The sequence below is a fragment of the Pelmatolapia mariae genome, linkage group LG8 (assembly GCF_036321145.2).
Source record: "Pelmatolapia mariae isolate MD_Pm_ZW linkage group LG8, Pm_UMD_F_2, whole genome shotgun sequence".
Lineage (NCBI taxonomy): Eukaryota > Metazoa > Chordata > Actinopteri > Cichliformes > Cichlidae > Pelmatolapia > Pelmatolapia mariae.
The window spans coordinates 31,568,797-31,588,483 of NC_086234.1; the positions used below are offsets into that span (position 1 = coordinate 31,568,797).

General features: G+C 43.5%; 1 protein-coding gene and 1 pseudogene across 1 annotated transcript; both read right to left on the reverse strand.

Moving 5' to 3' along the window:
- Positions 1-1,604: 1,604 nt before the first annotated feature.
- On the reverse strand, positions 1,605-5,878 carry LOC134633023 (ryanodine receptor 2-like; annotated as a pseudogene).
- Positions 5,879-7,743: 1,865 nt separating this feature from the next.
- LOC134633358 (uncharacterized) lies at positions 7,744-15,171 on the reverse strand. Its single transcript, XM_063482228.1, has 2 exons — positions 8,155-15,171; positions 7,744-8,031 (listed from the first exon to the last, which is right to left on the reverse strand). Exon 1 carries the CDS (start codon positions 10,745-10,747, stop codon positions 9,575-9,577), a length of 1,173 nt encoding a protein of 390 aa, XP_063338298.1. The 5' UTR covers positions 10,748-15,171; the 3' UTR covers positions 7,744-8,031; positions 8,155-9,574.
- Positions 15,172-19,687: the final 4,516 nt, after the last annotated feature.

Sequence of the window (19,687 nt, forward strand, 5' to 3'; positions counted from 1 at the left end):
GATCATTATCACCAGAGGCTTTGGCTGAAACCATTGTGAGACCTTGCCTTACCCTATCATATGACCTAATGAAGTCACCTGACACAAGATGTAAGTGGGGCCTGGGGGCCTGAGGTACCTGGGAGGGGTTGCTGGGGGATCGCTGACAGTTGGTGTCATAAGCACAGTTGACCTAGACGTCCTCTTTTACTCCTATAAACCATCTGTTTTCTCGGTTCAAGATGTGAATGCTGGCATGCATGAAAGATTGACCTTTATCTTTTAGGTGTAGATGTACCAAGTCTTGTCCTGTTGAGGTGGCCCTTCTATGCCATGCCATGCATTTTTGGAGTGGCTGTTTGGTTTCTCCGATGTAGAGGTGTCACCTATCCTCACTGCACAGCACAGCATACACTATGTTGCTTAGTCTGTGTTTGGAAGTTTTGTACTTGGGTCAAATCAGCTTTTGTCTGTGTGGCTGGGTCTGAAGTAAAGTGGGATGTCACTTTTGGAGAAAATTCTCCTGTTTTTCTTACAAACCTGCTAAATAAGGGGTGCAAAGTTGTTCTGTTTGTCTTTCTGATCCTCCCTATCTGGTGTCTGACCTTCTTTCTGTGCATCTTTGCTGACTTGATGAAAGCCCAATTAGGATAACCACATGTTTTAAGAGCTTCCTTTACATGTGTGTGTTCCTTCTTTTTCCCTTCAGGCTTAGAGGGAACATGTTCTGCCCGGTGGTGTAGGGTCCTGATTACTTCAAGTTTGTGTTCCAGAGGGTCATGGAAGTCAAAGAGGAGGTACTGGTCTGTGTGGGGGGGCTTCCGGTAAACTTCAATGTTGAGGTTTCCATTCTCCTTAATGAGCACGGCACAATCCAGGAATGGCAAACAGTTGATGTGAGCAATGAAGGATTCTACTTCTTGGATTTTGATTTTGGCCAAGAGTATACTTCAGACCCAGCCACACACTCAGATACAAACTGGTTCATCCCAAAGACAAAACTCCTAAACACAAACTTAATAATGTGGCGTATGCTGTACAGTGCAGCGAGGAATGCCCAGACCTTTACATTGGAGAGACCAAACAGCCACTTCAATAAACACATGGCACAACATAGAAGAGCCACCTCAACGGGTCAAGACTTGGCTGTTCATCTACATCTAAAGGTCAAAGGTCACTCTTTTGAGGATGCCAATGTTCACATGCTGGACAGAGAAGACAGATGGTTTTAAAGAGGACTGAAAGAAGCATCTACGGCCACTGTGAACGGCCACCTTTGAACAGAGGCGGGGCTTACGACACCAGCTGTCCGCCATCAATAATTCTGTGTTGAGATCCCTTCCCAGACGCCTTAACACCCACTCACTGCCTTCTGACCTTAGTATATCACATGATAGGGTGGGGCTAGGTTTCACTATGGGTTCACCCTCAACCTTGGCTGATTGGCTGACAGTTTGCAAAAACTGTGTTTCTATACAAAGCCAAATTAAAATAAAATGTGTATGTAAGTCACCCACTTAGCATTATTTACTGCTCTTCACTGAGCAAGTGTCCTCTGCTAGGCAACCATTTGAATTACAGAAAATGTCTGTGCAATGAGATTAATAGCAAGCTGAAGTGCTCCTCTAGATCTGGTTACAGTTATATTTATGCTTTATGTTGTTCTGTGGTGTTGCCACCTGTTCCTGTGGGGGAGATCTGAACTCTTTGGTCTTCTTGGCAGTAAGGGCTGCAGACATGTTGAGTGCCAGCATCACCTCATTGTAACGAAATCGTTGGTTTTCTTGGAGACAAGCCACAAAGTCATCAGAGAAGGCCACCACTGCCTCAATACGATGGCGCACCTGACAGTCACACAGGTACTGCAGCACATGACACATCTACACACACACACGCACACACACAAACACACACACACACAAACAAAATTAAATGGTTTAAAGAAGAAATTTTAAAAAACTGCACATAGTGGCCATTAGGAAATCTCTTTCTAAAGCGATTTCGATATTAGGGGAAAGTTCTCATTCTGTGAAAAATGCCAAATTATACTGTTCCCTATCTATAATTGTAGGATTTCAACCCTCAACCTAAGTCAAGACCATGCATGACCCTACAAAACTGACAGATGACGCCAATGCAGAAATCCTGCACAAATGAATTGGTGTCATTACATCAGTAAAAAGCTTGTTTAAATCTCGGTACAAGAATGTCTCGTTTCTGTTTTTTATGGTAAGTATGATAGGAATTTTACCAGAAATACCAGGTCTTCCTCGGACTCGAGATTTCTTTGCATGCACATGGAGGGTCCTAGTTACTAGTTGGAAAAACTATAATAATCCCAACTGAAATATAAACAGAATATGACCTTTACCTTAGCAAACAAAAATGGTAAACAACAGTGAAATTCTATATAAGAAATGCATTTCCAAACTGGGAGCTTCTACTGAGTGTCACCTGGAGTTTTACAGGCTCTGGCAGCTTCATCTCTAACAGTCCTTCTTTGGGGACATTCAGCACTCCCTCCTTTCCTCCTCCTTCGGCTTCACCCTTCTTTAGCACCTCCAACTCCATGCAAAGTGCATCCTGCTCATTGCGTCGTTCACAGAACACAGAAGGTTCAATCAGTCGGAGGATATTCTTCAGATCTCCGTTTTGGAAAACGCCCATGATGAGCATAGTATATAACAGCTTGATGAGTGGAACAAATAGAAACTCGGTGCTTCCTCCTACTGGGTCCCGTACGTGCATGCTTCCCTCCCGTACTGCCTCTGTCAACATCTCAATGGTTTTAACTTTCAGTATACCTAAGGGGAATTCAGGTCTGTACTGGAAACAATCTCCTGATCCACTGTTGCCGTTGTTAAAGCACGATGGTCCGGGCCTGGAAACAAAATTTGGGGATGTGAAGTGCATTCTGGGTCTCAAAGAGGTGCTGAGTCCAATGCCTGGCAGGCCATGTTTCTTCTTTTCATTTGGAAACAGAGTGATGCTCTTTGTGTCATTCGTCATGGGAACAATGTACTCATGAGGCGAGCTGTAGCATAGCTGCTCAGGTGGATGTCGATGAGGAGGTCATAGTAGCCAGCACGAAGAAGACCTGTGAGTTTAGGACAGACAGAACAAGTTTGATGTCTATCCTGTAACATTTATATGCTTCTTTATCATGTTCAGTTCTATTGCACATATTAAGTCTTCTTATGTTTATTGTTTTATGGACTATCTAAGGTGCCAAGGTCAAAAAATTAAATGAAATGAAAAAAAACTACATTATTCATATTCTTAACCAGCTGTCCGATTAAGGGTTGTGGTTTTACTCAGACAGTTGGAACAGTATTTTATAAGGCTAACGCTGAGAAACAGACATAGATTTAAAAAAAACATACAAGACTTTCTATAAAGTAGGTTTACTATATAGAAAATTGAGAATGAGAATATGCTTTATATGCTGTGTGTCTATTACCTGGCATATATTTATTCTCTATAGCGTAAAGGAGCTGTGCCTCATCCACGTGGGAGCAGAGGGCATGAGCTACTCGGTTGTTTCCCAGAGCACAGACTCTGACAGCACTGACTGATAAAGATCTCGCTTCCTGAGGTCTGAGTCCAGCTTTGCAGCTCCAGCCAGGTCACATGACACAGGGGTGCGCTCTGATGTGAACATGGCCTTACCACTACATCAGGTGAGTTTTTCACTGTGCAGTGACACAAAACTCATTTAACAACACAAACTATTTAAAAAATGCTTTTTAAAATGATGTAGGCCGATCAAGGCAATGTTACAGATTCAGTAAGAACGGAAGTTTATCGTAATCCTTCAAATATGCAGGCCGTCACACTAACACAGCTGCTTATGTCCAGCATAGTTCTGTTATTATCAATTGGATTCAAAACGCGACCAGTTTAATGTCTTAAACTAAACTGGCATTAAAGTTTCAATGAACTAAAGTGGTCCCCCTGAGTCAGCACCCAGTGTCTTTGAAAAATGTGGCCATAAATACGAGTGTTGCTAGGATCTTAAAACACTGGGGCTAAATCCAGACCTGAAATCTTTGGAAGTTTCACTCAGTAACAGCACCTTTTTAATATTATTGGCTATATTTTATAGACACATTTATATGAAATGTCAAACAATCACAGAGTGATACTGAACTAAACAATCAATGCAATTTGAGTTGTTCTTGTTTGTTCTTTATATTGGATTTATCGTAAGCAGCGGGAGTAAAAGCTAAAGCCAAAATAGTAAAAATATGAATGAATCTCTGCTCTTACAGCTTTTATTGTGCCATAATGTCTCCTTTGAAACTGTCCTCTTGCTCGTCTATTGGATGCTCACCTCTTCTTCACCTTTCCTCTTCCTTTCACCAAACTGCTGCACTCTTGTTCGCTGCTCTCGCCTCCTGTTCTGGTTATAATTAGAATGCAGTCAGCATGTGCCAAACAAACTCCCCCCAAATCTATCCTGTTTGATATGATGATGAGGTTTTTGACATCTTATTTATGCACTTATTTAATACACTGTATCGATTAATTAGTAAACAAATATCAGACTGTAGAAAAGCAAATAATAATGCACTGAGCAAGTTCATGCCATAAGAGCTAAATAGCCATCAAAGAAAATCCTGAATGCCTAATACAGGACAGGCCAACATTTAATGCAGCCACAGATCGACATCAGTCAGCTTTCTGCACTTTCCACCTGATCACATCTGTCTTCAAAGTCATGTCACTTCCTCTTTGGGTCATTTATGTTTACTTTTACATTTGCAGTGACAATAACTTTAGTGACATAGTGCATACATTATTTCCTATGGACTGCTGGGTTATCTTGGTTTATTTAAGTTAGTATTTTTAAAGGTGCAGTCAGTCATTTTTTAGGTTACTTGATAGAAAAAAGGATCTTGTACTCAAAAACATCCATAGAATAGTGGATAACAATGACACATTGTTAAACGTGTCATTGGTCACTGCTTAATTCCTCATTCTTTAAGCATTACTCATCCTTAGTATGTCATTTATAAATACAGATATACATTCTTAGTAAAAAAAAAAACCCAGATAATGTTCAAAGAAACCCTTCAATGTTTGGTTCAAGACTTTTGCACAGTGCTGTGTGTAAAATTATCCGCTGATTTATTGACACACACTCAGCTTAGTGTCACAACATGTCACAGACTGGGCCGCATCCTCCTGGGGCCGCGTTTGTAGACCGATTACGTCACAGCTGAGTGTGTGTCAATAAATAGCTGTGTAAACATCAAATATCTGCTCGGTCTATCAAGATATCGCATATTTGCAAAAGTGCTTCCACGTTTTCGAAGACGTCTGTTACCCACCAGCTCGATAGCTAGCCGGGAGCTCGAGGGTCACTGAAGCCGCCGAGAACGGCACAACTCCCGGCACATCATTTTCAGATCACCGCGGACTTTCGCTACTCTGGTTAAACGTAATATATAAGTCACTTAGACAACCTAAAATGTCATTGTTGGGCTTTTTTCAGTGTTTTGTTTGTTCGTGACTAAATCGGTTTGGCTGAGATTAGAGTTATTAGATTAGATTAGATAAAATAAAACTTTATTAGTCCCCTGGGTGGGTTCCTCCTTGGTTTTCACACAGCTGACTGAACGTCAAACAGAAAACTGATTAAAAAGAAGTATGGGACGGTCGAGAATTTACGCCAGTGTCCTGTTATAATTTAGATAGCGAGGAGCAGACGGCCGAGTTTATTAAACTCCACCGAGACAGCGGTGACGCTAATCAGAAGGCTAGACCGTGCAATTTCCCCAGCCGTTTACTTCCGGCCTACCCGACCTTCTGAGGACCCGGCCCACGTAGACCGCTCAGGCCGGGTCCTCGGGAGGATGCAGCCCATGAATTTGGACACGACCTTAGTCTGTGACATGTTGTGTCACTCGTACTCTGTGTGTGTTAGAGTAGGAATGAGAGCGAGCGAGTGTTAGAGCACGACTGAGCTGATTCTGGCAGCGTTTTGATGAGAAGAGAGAAGAGGAAAGAAACAGCGGCTGTGTCCGAATTCAGGGGAAGGATGCTCATAAGGACACTACCTACCTACGTCACAAGATAGTGTCCTTAGACAGACGGGTAGTCAGGAAGTGAGCCCCCTTTTTTTCTCCATAGAAACTTTATTGAACAAACAATGAGTATTCAAACATAACAGATGGGCTGTGGACAGCCTCCTAGCCTTCAACTCCGCCCTTACTTGCGTGTTTTTCCGGTCGCTAGCGCCACAGCGCGAAAACTTTAAAATGGACCCAGAAATGTCGCTCCGTTGTTTGGGCAATTTTAATTCTCGAGGAGCTAGAAAAATCTTATCGTCGTTGGCCGCACGTTTTGTACCTTAGGCTCATCAGAGACAATCATATCCAGGTAAAATAATTTCCTTTAATCTACACGCATTTAGGAAATATTGCCGGCGTTGTGCCAAAAAAAGTGTTCGCCTGGCAAAACTGATTTCCAATGTTTCTGTGTAATATCTTTATGTATGTTGGTAAATAGACTTCGGTGAACATGGTTTACAAAGGGGTTTTATATATACAATAATTACCTGTTGTTCAAGTATCTTTATAACTCTGGTTATAATCTAGGTACAATTGATATATTTGTTGCGCTGTCTGCTGTCCTCTTGGCCAGATTACTCTTAAAAAATAAATTTCTAATGTCAACAAGATTGTTTGTGAGCTGGATAAATAAAGGATATATAAAAGTCACTGCCAAAAACTGATTGCAGCTTCTACCTTGTTACAGGAATGTTGCTGGTGGCTCAAAGTGACTTGATATCATTGATGAGGGAAACATTTGACATATGTTTCACGTATTATAGACCAACAAGTTATTCATAGCAGGTTAAATACGAGCAATCAGTTTAGGGCAAAAACCGGAAATCAGTTTTTGGCAGACGATCATTTTTTGGCACAACATCGGTCATTCTTACACATGTACTGTATCATATAAAATATATAAACTAAATATCTTTGAAACATATAGAATCTAATCTTTTGTTTGTTTGTTTTACATAGCACTTTATCAAACTGTTGTCTGCTACAGAGTTACAAGTATTATACTAATAATATAGCATCCACCATCTCCTGCTTGCATATTTCTGAAAACATCTTAGTGCTGTGGCAGCCGTTGATTGAGCCAGCCCTGCAAACCCTGTGGATGGACGATGCAGTGGACAGTGGGAGGAAGCATCCTAAAGCTCTTTGCAGACCACCCTGTGTGATTCTCCACTCCCCGACCAGAAAAGACAAACCTCAGTTGCAGCACCCCATCCACGTCTGATCTTGCTCCGGCAGATTCAGCAACACTGCCAGAGACTTCCTGTAATCTATTACAGTTGTTCAAGAAACGGTCCAGGAACAGGTCACTCAGGTTAATCCTGTGTGAACAACTGAAAATATTGTTTTTCCATCTTTGCATACTGTGTATTTGAAATATTCTTGTTTAATTGTTATTGTTATTTACTTTATTGCTATCAAATAAATATCCAAGTAAAATTGTTCAAAGTTAGCGTTCTGTTCATACATGTTACAAATGCCTGTAAATCAAATTGAGTTCAGTGACAATCACTGTTTGTTCGAATCAATTTATTAATAACATAAAACCTTTAAACTAATGCAACACATGTAACAATGTAACAAATATATTCAAATAAATAAATTTCTCAATATATAACTCATTTTGGAACACATCTTTCTAGAAGTGAAAACAGTCTGTCCATCCTCTCCCTGCTCTCCTCTCCTCTCTTTGCTGCCTCATGTCCTCTCTGATGAGGTCTAGCAGCTCATCATCCCTGTCTCTTTTCCTCTTTCTCCCTGTCGTAGGTGGCTGAGCCGCTTCGTCATCGCTGTCGTTTTGGTCACCCACTGTTGTTGTGCTTGGCCCTGGAGTGTCCTCAGGGACAGAGGACATTTGGACAAGAGGCTTAATGGAAGGCCTCTGTCCTATCACCTCATCCATGAGGGCAAACCAGGGCCAAGTAGCAGCAGTGGGCTTCCCACTGACCCCCTCTCCTGAGCCTGGATACTTGCAATCCTAAAGGCAGAGGAAATCAAAAATGACAGCAGGCAAATAAAAACACCACAACAACTCTTAGTAATTGCACATTTATTAACTTGTGTTCTTAAGAATTATCTTCTTGATAACACACATACGTACTTTGTATTCTTTAAAGTTATCTCATGTCTTCTGGCCTGCAAGGGGGTGACTTTCCCGTGCAGGCCCATCTTCTCCAGAATTGTCCTGATCACACACAACAAATAAGAGAAGAAAGGAAACCATGGCAACTATGTTAATCCCTAAACCCAAAATTTTTCACAGCAGAACACCAGAGGAACACCGTCTGGACATCACAGGTTCTGTACAGCAGCGGTCCGTGAGTCGTTAGGGGTTAGGGGGAGCTTAAGTTGGGAGGTTGGCCACCAAAGGTGGCCAAACTCCATGCACAGTCCATACCTGCTCCCATCCCGGGCACCCACGTCACTCACAGATTGCTCTCCAGGAGGGAAGCGCCCTCTCTTGTCCCGAATAAGGGGATTGAGGCTGGGTTTAGGGAAACCAGGGTTAGGATTAGGGCTGGAAGAAGATGGGGGTTGAGATTAGGGCCCAATATCCAATTGGGGCTCCGAGCGGTTAGGTTTTAGGGCTGAAATAAAGTCCCTGCATGGGGCTAAAAGAGGTTAAGGTTAGGGAAAGCTTCATGGCCAGGAGTTTATAATGGAACGGCCATAAAAGGGCCTATATCAGTCAAAATTGTAAAAAGAGGGGACAAAAGAGTAAAAAGACGGGGAAAATTCCCTTAATTAGAGTTATAGCACCCTCTAGTGGGTTGTATTGGGATTGTAATCTCACATAATGGCACCTGAAGCCTTCCTCAAGCACAGAAATACATAATGCACATAAAATCAGTCACTCAAATTGGTTTCATGGAGATGCTCCATAAACATGATCATTCCAATGATCCAACATGTGCTCTGCAGTCTTATCAGTCCAGCGGAGATTATCTGATTCCGTGCTGAACTTATCAGCAGGTAGAGCAGGAATGTGCTCCTTTAAACCTGTAATGAAATTGTTTATGTGCAATAATGTGTCTTGTTCTGTTTTGGGAAGAGCAGAAGAGAAGTTAATCACTGGGATATAAATATCTGCTTTGGGGAATTTTTCTTTGGCTGCCAACAGCGCCCTTCTCAGCTCCGTTATTGGTGCATTTTTATCCCTCTGACGCCTGTTATTCAGGCCGAAGGATAGAACCAGCTTCTCCACCGATGTGTCAGTGTCTGCTTTATCCAGAAGGATCTCTGCATGGCCCCATTTGGCTCCTGGGAAGATGTCAATTTGGACTTCCTCTGTCACATAAGGAGGAATCATGCCCACATTGGAGTCTCCGATGATGACCGATGCTTCCTTTGTATGAAGTCTCCACTCTCTGAGCTTTTTCTTTGTGCTTGGATGTCTCGTCGGGGTGCATAGCTGTTGTCCAGCTGGAGCTGTGCTGGTCCTCTTGGGGGTGGATTCCCCCTGCAGGAGGTCCATAACCTCCATGTTCTGTGGAAGCTGAATGGCGGGGGATGATTTCCCCTCAGAAAAAAATCCCATGAAATGCTATGGGGGTTCTCCTCACTCTCTGATCTCTCGGTGCCGCTTGATTGGGCCCTGGCTGTTGTAGATCCACAGGAAGAGGGGCAGGTCTCAGATCGCCGTCCCTCCCCTCATCCGTCCTGCTGGAGAGTGACTGTTCGCCGCCAATCGGGTCAGACGTCTTAGCAGTCGTAGTTTTGGGTGTGGTGTTAACTGTGGGTGGAGCATGAACTTGTACTGTGACAGAAACAGTCCTGTCTGTATTGACCTGCTGTACTGTGGGTTGTGTGTGCAGAGAAGCTGATTGTGATACCTCGATGAGGGGTGCAGCCATGTCCAAATGTCTCACCTCTTCATTTACTTGTGGCTGATGATGTGGTTCATTAATGGTGCTGCTCCGCTCCGTTGATCCAATAGTTATCTGCACATCTGTCAGCTTCGCCACAATGATAGCCTCAGTTTGCTCCAAAGATTCAGGTTGAAGACGGCGGCCCAGATTCCTTTTGGCCCAGGATGCTGCCATCTCAAACGGGCCTCTCCAGTCCTGTTCAGGAAACTCCAAAAGAGTCTTAACTGCCTCCTCCATGCGTTCATTATAATGATCACGAAGGATCATGATGGTTGTATGAGCCCAGCTCTTAGCATTGTCCTCAATTGAATCCTGCGTGTCTGTATTGGGGATGGCTGGCTTAATCACAGTCATTAGATTGTGGGTTATTTTGTTCAGAGAGGGGGGAGGAATGTCCCCCGAAACATTTTTCAAGTGGTGCACTGTCTTAATGAGTTTATGAATGATGCGAACCTTGGCTGAGAAGTCAGGATCATCTGACTGTATTTTCTTCTGTGGAGGCTCGGCCCGGCCCGTTCGGGAGGAATTTACATACCGCTTATGCTGAGTTGATTCCCGGTCCGTTATTCGGTCCCGTTCGGCTCGTTCTCTCTGGTGGGCAGCGTAGCGGTCCACGATCCGTGGCTCTCCGCTCCATTTTCGCTGCCACGGGTGGAAAAAGTCTCTCCCACCTTCACCGCGCTCTCTCCTGGTAACCGAGGCGTAGGCCGTGTGGTCGCTGCGTCGGGGGGACCGTGTCCGTGTGTCCGGCCATCCACGGTCTGTCCCCCGTCTCCTCCGGTGTTGCACCACGATCCACGGCTCGTTCTCGTACCAGGGGGGCATACTTGAAGCTCGTATAATAGCCTTAACTATACTGTATTTGCACTGATGTGCCTAATAATAGAGGCTAACGGCTGTATGTAGCAAAATGAACTTACTTCGTTTTCATGTGATTGAAGAGCGCTTTAATGAGCTTTTACTCCATAAACCACAAATACATTAATATGCAAGCCTTACAATGTTGCAACGTTTCGGTTCTGGATGTACCTTCATCAGGCTGGCTTGCTAAAAACATAGAAAAATCCAAACATACAGTTCGAAGCAGGTGGTGTGCGTTCAACAAAAAGTCCATGCGGTGTTGTGTGAGTGGAACCACATTTCCCATGATGCTTTGGGTTCCCGGCTAAAATAGCCAATAACAAAGAGTCTCATGCTCAGGGTCAAAGGTCCTTATAAAACACCGTTGTGATTGGTCGCACACAGACATGTTGCTTTCAGGAACCGTTGGAGAACAGATTATCAACTTCAACATTGTAAAACCATACCAATGAACAGTGGTGAGGCAAATTGGCCATCCAAAGTCCGTGAAACATGTAAACATACTTGTCATGAGTATAACATGCACAATATTATGTAATGCCCTGGGCTTCTTCAAAGAAATGTCTTTCTTTTAGGTTGAGTCCATGGTAGTCCATAAAAAGTCCTCATAATAACATAAAGTGTCCCAATTAATGGGTTAAAAATTGCAAAATCAAAATTGGGCTTCAGGTTATAAACAATAATGAATGTATACAGCTATAATGAGCCTCCAAACCACGTATACAATCAAAGCACACCCAAAGCACATATGTTTATTACACAGTTCTACTGATGCCCCTTATTAGGGACTCCTTTTCCTCTCAGTTGTTGCAATGTGAGGACATAGGGTGACCCAAGCGGGCGGTCAGGCGGCACGGGCGGGTTAGGGGGAGCTTAAGTTGGGAGGTTGGCCACCAAAGGTGGCCAAACTCCATGCACAGTCCATACCTGCTCCCATCCCGGGCACCCACGTCACTCACAGATTGCTCTCCAGGAGGGAAGCGCCCTCTCTTGTCCCGAATAAGGGGATTGAGGCTGGGTTTAGGGAAACCAGGGTTAGGATTAGGGCTGGAAGAAGATGGGGGTTGAGATTAGGGCCCAGTATCCAATTGGGGCTCCGAGCGGTTAGGTTTTAGGGCCGAAATAAAGTCCCTGCATGGGACTAAAAGAGGTTAAGGTTAGGGAAAGCTTCATGGCCAGGAGTTTATAATGGAACGGCCATAAAAGGGCCTATATCAGTCAAAATTGTAAAAAGAGGGGACAAAAGAGTAAAAAGACGGGGAAAATTCCCTTAATTAGAGTTATAGCACCCTCTAGTGGGTTGTATTGGGATTGTAATCTCACATAATGGCACCTGAAGCCTTCCTCAAGCACAGAAATACATAATGCACATAAAATCAGTCACTCAAATTGGTTTCATGGAGATGCTCCATAAACATGATCATTCCAATGATCCAACATGTGCTCTGCAGTCTTATCAGTCCAGCGGAGATTATCTGATTCCGTGCTGAACTTATCAGCAGGTAGAGCAGGAATGTGCTCCTTTAAACCTGTAATGAAATTGTTTATGTGCAATAATGTGTCTTGTTCTGTTTTGGGAAGAGCAGAAGAGAAGTTAATCACTGGGATATAAATATCTGCTTTGGGGAATTTTTCTTTGGCTGCCAACAGCGCCCTTCTCAGCTCCGTTATTGGTGCATTTTTATCCCTCTGACGCCTGTTATTCAGGCCGAAGGATAGAACCAGCTTCTCCACCGATGTGTCAGTGTCTGCTTTATCCAGAAGGATCTCTGCATGGCCCCATTTGGCTCCTGGGAAGATGTCAATTTGGACTTCCTCTGTCACATAAGGAGGAATCATGCCCACATTGGAGTCTCCGATGATGACCGATGCTTCCTTTGTATGAAGTCTCCACTCTCTGAGCTTTTTCTTTGTGCTTGGATGTCTCGTCGGGGTGCATAGCTGTTGTCCAGCTGGAGCTGTGCTGGTCCTCTTGGGGGTGGATTCCCCCTGCAGGAGGTCCATAACCTCCATGTTCTGTGGAAGCTGAATGGCGGGGGATGATTTCCCCTCAGAAAAAAATCCCATGAAATGCTATGGGGGTTCTCCTCACTCTCTGATCTCTCGGTGCCGCTTGATTGGGCCCTGGCTGTTGTAGATCCACAGGAAGAGGGGCAGGTCTCGGATCGCCGTCCCTCCCCTCATCCGTCCTGCTGGAGAGTGACTGTTCGCCGCCAATCGGGTCAGACGTCTTAGCAGTCGTAGTTTTGGGTGTGGTGTTAACTGTGGGTGGAGCATGAACTTGTACTGTGACAGAAACAGTCCTGTCTGTATTGACCTGCTGTACTGTGGGTTGTGTGTGCAGAGAAGCTGATTGTGATACCTCGATGAGGGGTGCAGCCATGTCCAAATGTCTCACCTCTTCATTTACTTGTGGCTGATGATGTGGTTCATTAATGGTGCTGCTCCGCTCCGTTGATCCAATAGTTATCTGCACATCTGTCAGCTTCGCCACAATGATAGCCTCAGTTTGCTCCAAAGATTCAGGTTGAAGACGGCGGCCCAGATTCCTTTTGGCCCAGGATGCTGCCATCTCAAACGGGCCTCTCCAGTCCTGTTCAGGAAACTCCAAAAGAGTCTTAACTGCCTCCTCCATGCGTTCATTATAATGATCACGAAGGATCATGATGGTTGTATGAGCCCAGCTCTTAGCATTGTCCTCAATTGAATCCTGCGTGTCTCTATTGGGGATGGCTGGCTTAATCACAGTCATTAGATTGTGGGTTATTTTGTTCAGAGAGGGGGGAGGAATGTCCCCCGAAACATTTTTCAAGTGGTGCACTGTCTTAATGAGTTTATGAATGATGCGAACCTTGGCTGAGAAGTCAGGATCATCTGACTGTATTTTCTTCTGTGGAGGCTCGGCCCGGCCCGTTCGGGAGGAATTTACATACCGCTTATGCTGAGTTGATTCCCGGTCCGTTATTCGGTCCCGTTCGGCTCGTTCTCTCTGGTGGGCAGCGTAGCGGTCCACGATCCGTGGCTCTCCGCTCCATTTTCGCTGCCACGGGTGGAAAAAGTCTCTCCCACCTTCACCGCGCTCTCTCCTGGTAACCGAGGCGTAGGCCGTGTGGTCGCTGCGTCGGGGGGACCGTGTCCGTGTGTCCGGCCATCCACGGTCTGTCCCCCGTCTCCTCCGGTGTTGCACCACGATCCACGGCTCGTTCTCGTACCAGGGGGGCATACTTGAAGCTCGTATAATAGCCTTAACTATACTGTATTTGCACTGATGTGCCTAATAATAGAGGCTAACGGCTGTATGTAGCAAAATGAACTTACTTCGTTTTCATGTGATTGAAGAGCGCTTTAATGAGCTTTTACTCCATAAACCACAAATACATTAATATGCAAGCCTTACAATGTTGCAACGTTTCGGTTCTGGATGTACCTTCATCAGGCTGGCTTGCTAAAAACATAGAAAAATCCAAACATACAGTTCGAAGCAGGTGGTGTGCGTTCAACAAAAAGTCCATGCGGTGTTGTGTGAGTGGAACCACATTTCCCATGATGCTTTGGGTTCCCGGCTAAAATAGCCAATAACAAAGAGTCTCATGCTCAGGGTCAAAGGTCCTTATAAAACACCGTTGTGATTGGTCGCACACAGACATGTTGCTTTCAGGAACCGTTGGAGAACAGATTATCAACTTCAACATTGTAAAACCATACCAATGAACAGTGGTGAGGCAAATTGGCCATCCAAAGTCCGTGAAACATGTAAACATACTTGTCATGAGTATAACATGCACAATATTATGTAATGCCCTGGGCTTCTTCAAAGAAATGTCTTTCTTTTAGGTTGAGTCCATGGTAGTCCATAAAAAGTCCTCATAATAACATAAAGTGTCCCAATTAATGGGTTAAAAATTGCAAAATCAAAATTGGGCTTCAGGTTATAAACAATAATGAATGTATACAGCTATAATGAGCCTCCAAACCACGTATACAATCAAAGCACACCCAAAGCACATATGTTTATTACACAGTTCTACTGATGCCCCTTATTAGGGACTCCTTTTCCTCTCAGTTGTTGCAATGTGAGGACATAGGGTGACCCAAGCGGGCGGTCAGGCGGCACGGGCGGGTTAGGGGGAGCTTAAGTTGGGAGGTTGGCCACCAAAGGTGGCCAAACTCCATGCACAGTCCATACCTGCTCCCATCCCGGGCACCCACGTCACTCACAGATTGCTCTCCAGGAGGGAAGCGCCCTCTCTTGTCCCGAATAAGGGGATTGAGGCTGGGTTTAGGGAAACCAGGGTTAGGATTAGGGCTGGAAGAAGATGGGGGTTGAGATTAGGGCCCAGTATCCAATTGGGGCTCCGAGCGGTTAGGTTTTAGGGCCGAAATAAAGTCCCTGCATGGGGCTAAAAGAGGTTAAGGTTAGGGAAAGCTTCATGGCCAGGAGTTTATAATGGAACGGCCATAAAAGGGCCTATATCAGTCAAAATTGTAAAAAGAGGGGACAAAAGAGTAAAAAGACGGGGAAAATTCCCTTAATTAGAGTTATAGCACCCTCTAGTGGGTTGTATTGGGATTGTAATCTCACATAATGGCACCTGAAGCCTTCCTCAAGCACAGAAATACATAATGCACATAAAATCAGTCACTCAAATTGGTTTCATGGAGATGCTCCATAAACATGATCATTCCAATGATCCAACATGTGCTCTGCAGTCTTATCAGTCCAGCGGAGATTATCTGATTCCGTGCTGAACTTATCAGCAGGTAGAGCAGGAATGTGCTCCTTTAAACCTGTAATGAAATTGTTTATGTGCAATAATGTGTCTTGTTCTGTTTTGGGAAGAGCAGAAGAGAAGTTAATCACTGGGATATAAATATCTGCTTTGGGGAATTTTTCTTTGGCTGCCAACAGCGCCCTTCTCAGCTCCGTTATTGGTGCATTTTTATCCCTCTGACGCCTGTTATTCAGGCCGAAGGATAGAACCAGCTTCTCCACCGATGTGTCAGTGTCTGCTTTATCCAGAAGGATCTCTGCATGGCCCCATTTGGCTCCTGGGAAGATGTCAATTTGGACTTCCTCTGTCACATAAGGAGGAATCATGCCCACATTGGAGTCTCCGATGATGACCGATGCTTCCTTTGTATGAAGTCTCCACTCTCTGAGCTTTTTCTTTGTGCTTGGATGTCTCGTCGGGGTGCATAGCTGTTGTCCAGCTGGAGCTGTGCTGGTCCTCTTGGGGGTGGATTCCCCCTGCAGGAGGTCCATAACCTCCATGTTCTGTGGAAGCTGAATGGCGGGGGATGATTTCCCCTCAGAAAAAATCCCATGAAATGCTATGGGGGTTCTCCTCACTCTCTGATCTCTCGGTGCCGCTTGATTGGGCCATGGCTGTTGTAGATCCACAGGAAGAGGGGCAGGTCTCGGATCGCCGTCCCTCCCCTCATCCGTCCTGCTGGAGAGTGACTGTTCGCCGCCAATCGGGTCAGACGTCTTAGCAGTCGTAGTTTTGGGTGTGGTGTTAACTGTGGGTGGAGCATGAACTTGTACTGTGACAGAAACAGTCCTGTCTGTATTGACCTGCTGTACTGTGGGTTGTGTGTGCAGAGAAGCTGATTGTGATACCTCGATGAGGGGTGCAGCCATGTCCAAATGTCTCACCTCTTCATTTACTTGTGGCTGATGATGTGGTTCATTAATGGTGCTGCTCCGCTCCGTTGATCCAATAGTTATCTGCACATCTGTCAGCTTCGCCACAATGATAGCCTCAGTTTGCTCCAAAGATTCAGGTTGAAGACGGCGGCCCAGATTCCTTTTGGCCCAGGATGCTGCCATCTCAAACGGGCCTCTCCAGTCCTGTTCAGGAAACTCCAAAAGAGTCTTAACTGCCTCCTCCATGCGTTCATTATAATGATCACGAAGGATCATGATGGTTGTATGAGCCCAGCTCTTAGCATTGTCCTCAATTGAATCCTGCGTGTCTCTATTGGGGATGGCTGGCTTAATCACAGTCATTAGATTGTGGGTTATTTTGTTCAGAGAGGGGGGAGGAATGTCCCCCGAAACATTTTTCAAGTGGTGCACTGTCTTAATGAGTTTATGAATGATGCGAACCTTGGCTGAGAAGTCAGGATCATCTGACTGTATTTTCTTCTGTGGAGGCTCGGCCCGGCCCGTTCGGGAGGAATTTACATACCGCTTATGCTGAGTTGATTCCCGGTCCGTTATTCGGTCCCGTTCGGCTCGTTCTCTCTGGTGGGCAGCGTAGCGGTCCACGATCCGTGGCTCTCCGCTCCATTTTCGCTGCCACGGGTGGAAAAAGTCTCTCCCACCTTCACCGCGCTCTCTCCTGGTAACCGAGGCGTAGGCCGTGTGGTCGCTGCGTCGGGGGGACCGTGTCCGTGTGTCCGGCCATCCACGGTCTGTCCCCCGTCTCCTCCGGTGTTGCACCACGATCCACGGCTCGTTCTCGTACCAGGGGGGCATACTTGAAGCTCATATAATAGCCTTAACTATACTGTATTTGCACTGATGTGCCTAATAATAGAGGCTAACGGCTGTATGTAGCAAAATGAACTTACTTCGTTTTCATGTGATTGAAGAGCGCTTTAATGAGCTTTTACTCCATAAACCACAAATACATTAATATGCAAGCCTTACAATGTTGCAACGTTTCGGTTCTGGATGTACCTTCATCAGGCTGGCTTGCTAAAAACATAGAAAAATCCAAACATACAGTTCGAAGCAGGTGGTGTGCGTTCAACAAAAAGTCCATGCGGTGTTGTGTGAGTGGAACCACATTTCCCATGATGCTTTGGGTTCCCGGCTAAAATAGCCAATAACAAAGAGTCTCATGCTCAGGGTCAAAGGTCCTTATAAAACACCGTTGTGATTGGTCGCACACAGACATGTTGCTTTCAGGAACCGTTGGAGAACAGATTATCAACTTCAACATTGTAAAACCATACCAATGAACAGTGGTGAGGCAAATTGGCCATCCAAAGTCCGTGAAACATGTAAACATACGTGTCATGAGTATAACATGCACAATATTATGTAATGCCCTGGGCTTCTTCAAAGAAATGTCTTTCTTTTAGGTTGAGTCCATGGTAGTCCATAAAAAGTCCTCATAATAACATAAAGTGTCCCAATTAATGGGTTAAAAATTGCAAAATCAAAATTGGGCTTCAGGTTATAAACAATAATGAATGTATACAGCTATAATGAGCCTCCAAACCACGTATACAATCAAAGCACACCCAAAGCACATATGTTTATTACACAGTTCTACAGATGCCCCTTATTAGGGACTCCTTTTCCTCTCAGTTGTTGCAATGTGAGGACATAGGGTGACCCAAGCGGGCGGTCAGGCGGCACGGGCGGGTTAGGGGGAGCTTAAGTTGGGAGATTGGCCACCAAAGGTGGCCAAACTCCATGCACAGTGGAATTTGAATGAAAAGAACGGAATTTGAATGAAAACAACAAAATTTGAATAAAAACAACAGAATTTGAATGAAAACAGAATTTGAATGAAAACAACGGAATTTGACAAGAAAAAACAGACTTTCAAGAAAGACATTGGAATTTGAATGAAAAGAATGGAATTTGAAAGAAAACAAGGGAATTTGAAAACAAACAACAGAATTTGAATGAAAACAGTGGAATTTGAATGAAAAGAATGGAATTTGAATGAAAACAGTGGAATTTGAATGAAAAGAGTGGAATTTGAAAGAAAACAACAGAATTTGAATGAAAATAGTGGAATTTAAATGAAAACAACAAAATTTGAATGAAAAGAACGCAATTTGAAAGAAAACAAGGGAATTTGAAAGAAAAGAACAGAATTTAAATGAAGACAATTGAATTTGAATGAAGACAACTGAGTTTGAATGAAAACCAAAAAATTTGAATGAAAACAACGGAATTTGAAAGAAAACAACGGAATTTGACAACAAAGAACAAAATTTGAATGATAACAACGGAATTTGAATGAAAACAACGGAATTTTAAAGAAGACAACTGAATTTGAATGAAAACATTGGAATTTTAATGAAAAGAATGGAATTTGAAAACAAACACAATTTAAATGAAAACAGTAGAATTTGAACGAAAACAGAATTTGAATGAAAACAACAGAATTTTAAAAGAAAGAATGGAATTTGAAAGATAACAGTGGATTTTCAATAAAAACAGTAGAATTTGAAAACAAACAACAGAATTTGAATGAGAGAAGTGGAATTTGAACGAAAACAACGGAATTTGAAAAGAAACAACAGAATTTGAATGAAAACAATGAAATTTAAGTAAAAACAAGGGAATTTGAATGAAAGGAGCGGAATTTGAAAGAAAAAAACGGAATTTGAAAACAATCAACGGAATTTAAATGAAAAGAATGGAATTTGAAAGAAAACAACGGAATCTGACAACAAAGAACAGAAATTGAATGAAAAGAACGGAATTTGAAAACAAACAACAAAATATGAATGAAAACAAAGGAATTTAAATGAAAACAATGGAATTTTAATGGCAAGAACTTAATTTGAAAACAAACAAAATTTAAATGAAAACAGTAGAATTTGAACGAAAACAGAATTTGAATGAAAACAACATAATTTGAAAGAAAACAACGGAATTTGACAACAACGAACAGAATTTGAATGAAAACAACAAAATTTGAATGAAAAGAATGGAATTTGAAAGAAAACAACGGAACTTGAAATTAAACAATGGAATTTGAATGAAAATAGTGGAATTTGAATGAAAAGAATGGAATTTGAATGAAAACAACAAAATTTGAATAAAAACAACAGAATTTGAATGAAAACAGAATTTGAATGAAAACAACGGAATTTGACAAGAAAAAACAGACTTTCAAGAAAGACATTGGAATTTGAATGAAAAGAATGGAA

What these genes read in the sequence shown, in the direction of transcription:
- LOC134633358 (XM_063482228.1), bottom strand. Translation starts at nt 10,747, where the DNA reads ATGCCCCCCTGGTACGAGAACGAGCCGTGGATCGTGGTGCAACACCGG.